The 12,178-nt window shown below is 47.2% G+C and overlaps 1 protein-coding gene across 2 annotated transcripts in view; it reads right to left on the bottom strand.

Annotated features, from left to right (window-relative positions):
- Positions 1 to 1,753: 1,753 nt before the first annotated feature.
- LOC142380504 (mothers against decapentaplegic homolog 4-like) overlaps positions 1,754 to 12,178 on the bottom strand; it is a 64,989-nt gene continuing 54,564 nt past the window's right edge. For both annotated transcript variants that reach the window (XM_075466407.1, XM_075466408.1), the window contains exons 7-11: positions 10,690 to 10,743; positions 9,126 to 9,309; positions 7,591 to 7,759; positions 4,921 to 5,059; positions 1,754 to 2,370 (exon numbers count right to left, since the gene is read on the bottom strand). In XM_075466407.1, coding sequence (XP_075322522.1) covers positions 2,165 to 2,370; positions 4,921 to 5,059; positions 7,591 to 7,759; positions 9,126 to 9,309; positions 10,690 to 10,743 — 752 coding nt within the window. In that variant the 3' untranslated portion in view covers positions 1,754 to 2,164. The remainder of the gene's footprint in view (positions 2,371 to 4,920; positions 5,060 to 7,590; positions 7,760 to 9,125; positions 9,310 to 10,689; positions 10,744 to 12,178) is intronic.

The following is a 12,178-nucleotide window of genomic DNA, read 5'->3' as shown; positions in this document are numbered from 1 at the left end:
TTTTATTGCTTTATTATGTCTTGCTACTGGATGCTTGAATTTCCTTCGGGATCAATAAAGTATCTATTTCATATTTTACATAATAACAAAGATAGTTAATGTTTAGCTAATATAACACAAATCTTCAAGGTTTTCAGAGGACTCTGACATATTCAAGTATTTTTTTGTAGAAATAGAAAAATACTTTATTCATAATTCAAATTAGTCAAGTAGCTCAACATTTTTTTAAATATTTACAATGATTGTATTAAAAATACTACAACTAACTAATAATAATAAATGACTAAATAAATAAAAAAAAAAATCAATCAATCAATTGTAGTAGTAGTTTCAAGTACTTTTTTGTACTATTTTCTGCCTTTTTCAAGAAATGTTGAAAATTGAAAAACATCAAGAAATGTTATAAGAATGCAATAATTTCGTTTGAACAAAGTTTTCTGAGATAAAACCAAAGTCTGGGTTCCTGAGTTTATTCTAAATGTATGTCTGGTTTGATAATAGAGTTTAATGTTGAGCAGGTATGGAGCCTCACCTGAACCTGCCCACCAATCAGAGCCTCAGGAGCAGGAAGTACACAAAGATGCAGGAGAAGAAGCATGGATATGTTTTATTTTTATGATAAAAGTTTAATTTGAATAAACAGCAGATAGTTATAGTTATCAGCCATTTCTGTATAAAATCATTTCACATGTTAAATGTGATAAAAAGCTGGAAAACAAAACAAAACAAACCCTGATGACAGAATAAATAACCTGACAGGTTTGGGAGGAGCGGCGGCAGCGGAACAGGATGTGATGTCATCCAACAGAAGCCAATCTTTGGTCCATAATCAATATGAATAAATAAACTGTGAGGCGGGTTAAAGGAGCAGAAAGGAGATGAACTTTGGGTTTTTGGTATCAGCTGATTTAAAGTTTGATATCTTCCAGCAGTTAAAGGGTCAGTTCACACAAATCATCACTGAGCTTTGGGCCAACAGCCTCATCCTGAATCTGATCTGGATCCTGAATCTGATCTGGATCCTGAATCTGGTCTGGATCCTGAATCTGGATCCTGAATCTGATCTGGATCCTGAATCTGATCTGGATCCTGAATCTGATCTGGATCCTGAATCTGGTCTGGATCCTGAATCTGGATCCTGAATCTGATCTGGATCCTGAATCTGATCTGGATCCTGAATCTGGATCCTGAATCTGGATCCTGAATCTGGATCCTGAATCTGATCTGGATCCTGAATCTGATCTGGATCCTGAATCTGGATCCTGAATCTGGTCTGGATCCTGAATCTGGATCCTGAATCTGATCTGGATCCTGAATCTGGATCCTGAATCTGATCTGGATCCTGAATCTGGTCTGGATCCTGAATCTGATCTGGATCCTGAATCTGGTCTGGATCCTGAATCTGATCTGGATCCTGAATCTGGATCCTGAATCTGATCTGGATCCTGAATCTGATCTGGATCCTGAATCTGGATCCTGAATCTGATCTGGATCCTGAATCTGATCTGGATCCTGAATCTGATCTGGATCCTGAATCTGGATCCTGAATCTGATCTGGATCCTGAATCTGGTCTGGATCCTGAATCTGATCTGGATCCTGAATCTGGTCTGGATCCTGAATCTGATCTGGATCCTGAATCTGGTCTGGATCCTGAATCTGATCTGGATCCTGAATCTGATCTGGATCCTGAATCTGGTCTGGATCCTGAATCTGGTCTGGATCCTGAATCTGATCTGGATCCTGAATCTGATCTGGATCCTGAATCTGGTCTGGATCCTGAATCTGATCTGGATCCTGAATCTGGTCTGGATCCTGAATCTGGTCTGGATCCTGAATCTGATCTGGATCCTGAATCTGGTCTGGAACCTGAATCTGAACCAGCCACCAGGGGGTGGGGCTTATTACCCAACCCAAACCACCCACCGGGGGGAGCCACTGAGCCGCCAGGTTGTATAAATCTGTGTGAACGGACCCTCAGCTGCTGTAACAGAATGACGGGCAGGATGTGAAGCTGTGGTTGGCTGAATGTCTGAGGTCCGCCTCCACTGACCAATGAGCTGCTGCGGAGAGCTCATTGGAACCTGCTTAGAGGGCGGAGCCGATTAGTCCCGATGATGTCACTGAGTCGTCGGTAGTCGGGTGTCATGGCGGGGCGGGGGTCCGTCAGAGCGAGTGCTCCCGCGGCGGCAGCGTGTGCAGCACCTGGTCGAGCAGCTGCAGCGCCCGGTGCAGGTGGACCTCCAGCCAGCAGGGGGTGTCCTTGATGCTCTGCCGCGGGTAGTCGCAGCCCCAACCTTTGACGAAGCTCAGGCGCACGATGCACAGCCGGCGAAGGTCGTCCACGCCCAGACCTGCTGCCGAGCACACGCCTGAGGGAGGAAACACACCGATGCACCTTACAGGAGCCGGAGAGCAAGGTTCAACACTAGCAAGGTTCAATGTTAGCAAGGTTCAACGCTAACAAGGTTCAATGTTAGCAAGGTTCAACGCTAGCAAGGTTCAATGTTAGCAAGGTTCAACGCTAGCAAGGTTCAACGCGAGCAAGGTTCAACGTTAGCAAGGTTCAATGCTAGCACGGTTAAACGCTAGCAAGGTTCAACGCTAGCAAGGTTCAATGCTAGCACGGTTAAACGCTAGCAAGGTTCAACGCTAGCAAGGTTCAACGCTAGCATGGTTCAACGCTAGCATGGTTCAACGCTAGCAAGGTTCAACGCTAACAAGGTTCAATGCTAGCAAGTCTGACTGGTCTGAACTGGTTTAAAGTAGCCTGACTGGTCTGAACTGGTTTAAGGCAGCCTGACTGGTCTGAACCGGTTTAAGGTAGCCTGACTGGTCTGAACCGGTTTATGGTAGCCTGACTGGTCTGAACTGGTTTAAGGTAGCCTGACTGGTCTGAACTGGTTTAAGGTAGCCTGACTGGTCTGAACCGGTTTAAGGTAGCCTGACTGGTCTGAACCGGTTTATGGTAGCCTGACTGGTCTGAACTGGTTTAAGGTAGCCTGACTGGTCTGAACCGGTTTAAGATAGCCTGACTGGTCTGAACCGGTTTATGGTAGCCTGACTGGTCTGAACCGGTTTAAGGCAGTCTGACTGGCCTGAACTGGTTTAAGGCAGCATGACTGGTCTGAACTGGTTTAAGGCAGCCTGACTGGTCTGAACCGGTTTAAAGTAGCCTGACTGGTCTGAACTGGTTTAAGGTAGCCTGACTGGTCTGAACTGGTTTAAGGTAGCCTGACTGGTCTGAACCGGTTTAAAGTAGCCTGACTGGTCTGAACCGGTTTATGGTAGCCTGACTGGTCTGAACCGGTTTATGGTAGCCTGACTGGTCTGAACCGGTTTAAGGTAGCCTGACAGGTCTGAACTGGTTTAAGGCAGCCTGACTGGTCTGAACCGGTTTAAGAACAGTCTGACTGGCCTGAACTGGTTTAAGGTAGTCTGACAGGTCTGAACTGGTTTAAGGCAGCCTGACTGGTCTGAACTGGTTTAAGGCAGCCTGACTGGTCTGAACTGGTTTAAGGTAGCTTGACTGGTCTGAACTGGTTTAAGGTAGCCTGACTGGTCTGAACTGGTTTAAGGCAGCCTGACTGGTCTGAACTGGTTTAAGGCAGCCTGACTGGTCTGAACTGGTTTAAGGTAGCTTGACTGGTCTGAACTGGTTTAAGGCAGCCTGACTGGTCTGAACTGGTTTAAGGTAGCTTGACTGGTCTGAACTGGTTTAAGGTAGCCTGACTGGTCTGAACCGGTTTAAGGCAGCCTGACTGGTCTGAACTGGTTTAAGGCAGCCTGACTGGTCTGAACTGGTTTAAGGTAGCTTGACTGGTCTGAACTGGTTTAAGGTAGCCTGACTGGTCTGAACTGGTTTAAGGTAGCCTGACTGGTCTGAACCGGTTTAAGGTAGCCTGACTGGTCTGAACCGGTTTATGGTAGCCTGACTGGTCTGAACTGGTTTAAGGTAGCCTGACTGGTCTGAACTGGTTTAAGATAGCCTGACTGGTCTGAACCGGTTTATGGTAGCCTGACTGGTCTGAACCGGTTTAAGGCAGTCTGACTGGCCTGAACTGGTTTAAGATAGCCTGACTGGTCTGAACCGGTTTATGGTAGCCTGACTGGTCTGAACCGGTTTAAGGCAGTCTGACTGGTCTGAACTGGTTTAAGGCAGCCTGACTGGTCTGAACCGGTTTAAGGTAGCCTGACTGGTCTGAACTGGTTTAAGGTAGCCTGACTGGTCTGAACTGGTTTAAGGTAGCCTGACTGGTCTGAACCGGTTTAAAGTAGCCTGACTGGTCTGAACCGGTTTATGGTAGCCTGACTGGTCTGAACCGGTTTATGGTAGCCTGACTGGTCTGAACCGGTTTAAGGTAGCCTGACAGGTCTGAACTGGTTTAAGGCAGCCTGACTGGCCTGAACTGGTTTAAGGCAGCCTGACTGGTCTGAACCGGTTTAAGAACAGTCTGACTGGCCTGAACTGGTTTAAGGCAGCCTGACTGGTCTGAACTGGTTTAAGGCAGCCTGACTGGTCTGAACTGGTTTAAGGCAGCCTGACTGGTCTGAACTGGTTTAAGGCAGCCTGACTGGTCTGAACTGGTTTAAGGCAGCCTGACTGGTCTGAACTGGTTTAAGGTAGCTTGACTGGTCTGAACTGGTTTAAGGTAGCCTGACTGGTCTGAACTGGTTTAAGGCAGCCTGACTGGTCTGAACTGGTTTAAGGTAGCTTGACTGGTCTGAACTGGTTTAAGGTAGCCTGACTGGTCTGAACCGGTTTAAGGCAGCCTGACTGGTCTGAACTGGTTTAAGGCAGCCTGACTGGTCTGAACTGGTTTAAGGTAGCTTGAGTGGTCTGAACTGGTTTAAGGTAGCTTGACTGGTCTGAACCGGTTTTACTGGTTTTACACACACATTTAGACCCAGGTGGTACTCACTGACGGCAGGTGCGATCCCACCAACGCTGTTGGGACCAGGTATTGCACCAATGACGGCGGCCGCCTGAGTCTCTACGGCGGCCTGAGCTGCCGCCGCCTGCTGCTGCATCTGTCTGTGGCACTGTCGCAGGTCAAACACCTGCACAGGTGAGACACAAATAAAGGAGACAAAGGGGAAGTAAATCTATCTGTGAAGAAAATTATTCACAAAAATCTAATAAAATAAAAAAATAAAAATCTAGTATTTTATGATAAAATAAAATAAAGAAATGAATCATTTGGAGGGAATAAATGGATTAATATGATGTAAAGAAAAATAATTCACAAATAAATACAGGAGACAAAGTAAAAAAAAAAAACATTAACACAAAATTAAATTAATGCAGTTTGAAATTAAAGCATATTTCACATTCTAATAAATCATTTTGCTTGAATTTTTCATTTAATTTGAAGAACTTTTATTATCATATTAACTTAACTTAAACTTAACGGTCAAGCGCCAAAGTACATCTCTGACATGTTAGAGCCATATGAACCAACTCGGGCTCTGAGAACCTCAGGGAGGGGTCTGCTGCCTCAGGGAGGGGTCTCCTGCCCCAGGGAGGGGTCTCCTGCCTCAGGGAGGGGTCTCCTGCCTCAGGGAGGGGTCTCCTGCCCGCCTCAGGGAGGGGTCTGCTGCCTCAGGGAGGGGTCTCCTGCCCCAGGGAGGGGTCTCCTGCCTCAGGGAGGGGTCTCCTGCCCGCCTCAGGGAGGGGTCTCCTGCCCCAGGGAGGGGTCTCCTGCCTCAGGGAGGGGTCTGCTGCCTCAGGGAGGGGTCTCCTGCCTCAGGGAGGGGCCTCCTGCCCCAGGGAGGGGTCTCCTGCCCCAGGGAGGGGTCTGCTGCCTCAGGGAGGGGTCTCCTGCCTCAGGGAGGGGCCTCCTGCCCCAGGGAGGGGTCTGCTGCCTCAGGGAGGGGTCTGCTGCCCCAGGGAGGGGTCTCCTGCCTCAGGGAGGGGTCTCCTGCCCCAGGGAGGGGTCTGCTGCCCCAGGGAGGGGTCTCCTGCCTCAGGGAGGGGTCTCCTGCCCGCCTCAGGGAGGGGTCTCCTGCCTCAGGGAGGGGTCTCCTGCCTCAGGGAGGGGTCTCCTGCCCCAGGGAGGGGTCTCCTGCCTCAGGGAGGGGTCTCCTGCTGGGGCCCAGAGTCAGGACTAAACAAGGTGAGGCTGCGTTTCAGTTTTATGCCCCTAACATCTGGAACAGTCTTCCAGAAGATGTGAGACAGGCCTCAGCTCTGACAATGTTTAAATCCAGGCTGAAAACAGTTCTATTTAGCTGTGCATATGACACCTGAAAGTATTTTATCTGCACTCTTCACTTTTTAATTACTTAATGATTATTTTAATGGGTCTTAAATTTCTTTCTTTTTTAATTTCTTTCTTTTAGTTTTTTTTTATTCCTTTTTAATGATTTTATTGCCTTCTTGTGATTTTATGTAGCTGTAAAGCACTTTGAATTGCCCTGTGTATGAATTGTGCTCTATAAATAAAATTGCCTTGCCTTAACTTTATCTTTGTGCTTGTATTTATCACATCCCACCAGCAGGGGGCGCCTGATGCTTGTTGGCCACCGTCAGTTAAGATAAATAAATACGATATATATATATATATATATATATATATATATATATATATATATATATATTTATATATATATATATATATATATATATATATATATATATTTATATATATATATATATATATATATATATATATATATATACATACATACACACACACACACACACACACACACACACACACACACACACACACACACACACACACACACACACACACATATATATATATGTGTGTGCAAATAATAATCAGTATTTGTGTTGGTGATTATGGTGGATTAACCTAAGCTGAGGAGGTTCTACAAATAGACATTTTTAGTTTAGTTTTATGAGGCACTAAAAGCAATTTATTTAAGTATTTAAAGTTCAAATGTTTCCCAAGCATCTGTGCTACAGTGGCAATAAAGATCAAAATAAACATGATTTATAGTTTTATTAGAGTATTGAAATGATATCATTGGCCATAAATTTCCACAGGTCATAATGTAAAATACATTTTATAATACAAGATATATAAACGGTTCAATAGCTTAAAAAAAACTACCAAAATGCCTCTAGAAATTAATGTTAAAAAAGTTCAATAAAAATGATATAAACATAAATGGTTCAATGATTAAATTCACAGATCAATAAATGCTTCTAAAATAAAGAAGAAAAAATGATTTATGCAGTAATGAAGAAGAATTATGTGATATTAATGTGTACATCTTTTAGTTTTGTCGAATTCCTTATTCCTTTATTTTACCCTTTAATTAAATCTCATTATTTTATGCCTGCATTTATTTTCCCATCATTTTTTAACATTTCCCCCAACTTATTAAATGATATATTCTACTGTCATCTTACAACGTGAATAATTTGACTTAAAAATCTAAACGATGTATTTATGTCAGTTATTCTTCTCTTTACATTTCCTGCATGAGTTTTTTTGTCACTTCCGGTGTTTGGCGTCACATGAAACACGATCTGAGCAGGATGAGAGGCTCCAGCACCTGGAGGCTGTGCACCAGGTGGAGAGATTAACTCAGCACAGGTGAGCAGGAGGTGTGCTCACCTTGATGTACGCTCCGGGGTAGATCTTATGAACGCCGTCCCCTGGTGCTCGGCCCGCCTCCCGGTCCAGGTAGTAACTCTGGACGAACACAGAGTGGTCGCTAAGGCAACGCATCCAGACGTCCCCCTCACCTCGACACTCCAGCTGAACCCCCCGACCGATGTGGAGCCTGCAGACCAGACAGATGACAACACTGACAGCTCCCCCTGCTGGGTGAACCGGTTTCAACCGGTCTGACTGATCTAAACTGGTTTGAACCGATCTGACTGATCTAAACTGGTTTGAACTGGTTTGAACCGGTCTGACTGATCTAAACTGGTTTGAACTGGTTTGAACCGGTCTGACTGATCTAAACCGGTTTGAACCGGACTGACTGATCTAAGCTGGTTTCAACCGGTCTGACTGATCTAAGCTGGTTTCAACCGGTCTGACTGATCTAAGCTGGTTTCAACCGGTCTGACTGATCTAAGCTGGTTTGAACCGGTCTGACTGATCTAAACTGGTTTGAACTGGTTTGAACCGGTCTGACTGATCTAAACTGGTTTGAACCGATCTGACTGATCTAAGCTGGTTTGAACCGGTCTGACTGAGCTAAGCTGGTTTGAACCGGTCTGACTGATCTAAGCTGGTTTGAACCGGTCTGACTGATCTAAACTGGTTTGAACTGGTTTGAACCGGTCTGACTGATCTAAACTGGTTTGAACTGGTTTGAACCGGTCTGACTGATCTAAGCTGGTTTGAACTGGTTTGAACCGGTCTGACTGATCTAAACCGGTTTGAACCGGACTGACTGATCTAAGCTGGTTTCAACCGGTCTGACTGATCTAAGCTGGTTTGAACCGATCTGACTGATCTAAGCTGGTTTGAACCGGTCTGACTGATCTAAACTGGTTTGAACCGGTCTGACTGATCTAAGCTGGTTTGAACCGGTCTGACTGATCTAAACTGGTTTGAACCGGTCTGACTGATCTAAGCTGGTTTGAACCGGTCTGACTGATCTAAACTGGTTTGAACCGATCTGACTGATCTAAGCTGGTTTGAACCGGTCTGACTGATCTAAGCTGGTTTGAACCGGTCTGACTGATCTAAGCTGGTTTGAACCGATCTGACTGATCTAGGCTGGTTTGAACCGGTCTGACTGATCTAAACTGGTTTGAACTGGTTTGAACCGGTCTGACTGATCTAAACTGGTTTGAACTGGTTTGAACCGGTCTGACTGATCTAAGCTGGTTTGAACTGGTTTGAACCGGTCTGACTGATCTAAACCGGTTTGAACTGGTTTGAACCGGTCTGACTGATCTAAGCTGGTTTGAACTGGTTTGAACCGGTCTGACTGATCTAAACCGGTTTGAACCGGACTGACTGATCTAAGCTGGTTTGAACCGGTCTGACTGATCTAAACTGGTTTGAACTGATTTGAACCGGTCTGACTGATCTAAACTGGTTTGAACTGGTTTGAATCGGTCTGACTGATCTAAACTGGTTTGAACTGGTTCGAACTGGTTTGAACTGGTAAGAACGGGTCAAAGGGTCACCTGGCCCGGTGGCTGGCGGCCGTGCGGTGAACGTTGCTCAGCTGGCCCAAACAGAAGCGATCTCCTCCCGAGGGGTCCACGTAACCGTCCACCGTAACCAGAGGACAGCTGGACTGGACCTTAAACATCTCACCGACCTGAACGTCCAACTCAAAGTATGAGATGGAACACCAGAACTCTGGACCTGTGGGACAGACGGAGCACCGGGGGGGCTGAGACTCAGAGGACGGTTCTACAGGGAGGGGACGGGTCTACAGGGAGGGGGACGGGTCTACAGGGAGGGGGACGGGTCTACAGGGAGGGGGACGGGTCTACAGGGAGGGGGACGGGTCTACAGAGAGGGGGCGGTTCTACAGAGAGGGGACGGGTCTACAGGGAGGGGGACGGTTCTACAGAGAGGGGGCGGTTCAACAGAGAGGGGGCGGGTCTACAGAGAGGGGGCGGATCTAAAGAGAGGGGACGGGTCTACAGGGAGGGGGCGGATCTACAGAGAGGAGACGGGTCTACAGAGAGGGGGACGGTTCTACAGAGAGGGGGCGGTTCAACAGAGAGGAGACGGGTCTACAGAGAGGGGGCGGATCTAAAGAGAGGAGACGGGTCTACAGAGAGGGGGACGGTTCTACAGAGAGGGGGCGGTTCAACAGAGAGGAGACGGGTCTACAGAGAGGGGGCGGATCTACAGAGAGGAGACGGGTCTACAGAGAGGGGGCGGATCTAAAGAGAGGGGACGGGTCTACAGAGAGGGGGCGGATCTACAGAGAGGAGACGGGTCTACAGAGAGGGGGACGGTTCTACAGAGAGGGGGCGGTTCAACAGAGAGGGGGCGGGTCTACAGAGAGGGGGCGGATCTACAGAGAGGGGGCGGGTCTACAGAGAGGGGGCGGATCTAAAGAGAGGGGACGGGTCTACAGAGAGGAGACGGGTCTACAGAGAGGGGGCGGGTCTACAGAGAGGAGACGGTTCTAAAGGGAGGGGACGGGTCTACAGGGAGGGGACGGGTCTACAGGGATGGAAAGGTTCTACAGAGAGGGGACAGTTCTACAGGGAGGGGACGGGTCTAAAATGGGAGGGGGACGGGTCTACAGGGAGGGGGCGGTTCTACAGAGAGGGGACGGGTCTACAGGGAGGGGGACGGTTCTACAGAGAGGGGGCGGGTCTACAGGGAGGGGGACGGTTCTACAGAGAGGGGGCGGTTCAACAGAGAGGGGGCGGGTCTACAGAGAGGGGGCGGATCTAAAGAGAGGGGACGGGTCTACAGAGAGGGGGCGGGTCTACAGAGAGGGGGCGGATCTACAGAGAGGAGACGGGTCTACAGAGAGGGGACGGGTCTACAGGGATGGAAAGGTTCTACAGAGAGGGGACAGTTCCACAGGGAGGGGACGGGTCTAAAATGGGAGGGGACGGGTCTACAGAGAGGGGACGGGTCTACAGGGAGGGGGCGGTTCTACAGAGAGGGGACGGGTCTACAGGGAGGGGACGGTTCTAAAGGGAGGGGACGGGTCTACAGGGAGGGGACGGGTCTACAGGGAGGGGACGGGTGGTCTGAGGTGGACAGGGGACTCACCTGGGTGGTTGGACACCGGCTGTGGATACGGAGCCGTACTATGATGCTGTGACCCTGCAGGAACAAACACTGACTCAGTACTTCAAAACCAAACAGAACCAAACTGAACCAAACTGAACCAAACAGAACCAAACTGAACCAAACAGAACCAAACTGAACCAAACAGAACCAAACAGAACCAAACAGAACCATACAGAACCAAACAGAACCACACAGAACCACACAGAACCAAACAGAACCACACAGAACCAAACAGAACCACACAGAACCAAACAGAACCAAACAGAACCACACAGAACCAAACTGAACCAAACTGAACCAAACAGAACCAAACTGAACCAAACAGAACCACACAGAACCACACAGAACCAAACAGAACCAAACAGAACCAAACTGAACCAAACTGAACCAAACAGAACCAAACAGAACCACACAGAACCAAACAGAACCACACAGAACCAAACTGAACCAAACTGAACCAAACTGAACCAAACAGAACCACACAGAACCAAACTGAACCAAACTGAACCAAACTGAACCAAACTGAACCAAACAGAACCAAACTGAACCAAACAGAACCACACAGAACCAAACTGAACCAAACTGAACCAAACAGAACCACACAGAACCAAACTGAACCAAACTGAACCAAACAGAACCAAACTGAACCAAACTGAACCAAACTGAACCACACAGAACCAAACAGAACCAAACTGAACCAAACTGAACCAAACTGAACCAAACAGAACCAAACAGAACCACACAGAACCCAACTGAACCAAACAGAACCAAACAGAACCAAACTGAACCAAACTGAACCAAACAGAACCACACAGAACCAAACTGAACCAAACTGAACCAAACTGAACCAAACAGAACCACACAGAACCAAACTGAACCAAACTGAACCAAACAGAACCACACAGAACCAAACTGAACCAAACAGAACCAAACAGAACCAAACAGAACCAAACAGAACCAAACTGAACCAAACAGAACCACACAGAACCAAACTGAACCAAACTGAACCAAACTGAACCAAACAGAACCAAACTGAACCAAACAGAACCACACAGAACCAAACTGAACCAAACTGAACCAAACTGAACCAAACAGAACCACACAGAACCAAACTGAACCAAACTGAACCAAACAGAACCAAACAGAACCACACAGAACCAAACAGAACCAAACTGAACCAAACAGAACCACACAGAACCAAACTGAACCAAACAGAACCAAACTGAACCAAACTGAACCAAACAGAACCAAACTGAACCAAACAGAACCAAACAGAACCACACAGAACCAAACAGAACCACACAGAACCAAACTGAACCAAACTGAACCAAACAGAACCAAACTGAACCAAACAGAACCAAACTGAACCAAACAGAACCAAACAGAACCAAACTGAACCAAACAGAACCAAACAGAACCAAACAGAACCAAACTGAACCAAACAGAACCACACAGAACCAAACTGAAC

This window comes from Odontesthes bonariensis, chromosome 5 (genome assembly GCF_027942865.1).
Source record: "Odontesthes bonariensis isolate fOdoBon6 chromosome 5, fOdoBon6.hap1, whole genome shotgun sequence".
Classification (NCBI taxonomy): Eukaryota; Metazoa; Chordata; class Actinopteri; order Atheriniformes; family Atherinopsidae; genus Odontesthes; species Odontesthes bonariensis.
The sequence above is the reverse complement of the archived record's forward strand: the minus strand, read 5'-3'. Positions and strand labels throughout refer to the sequence as shown.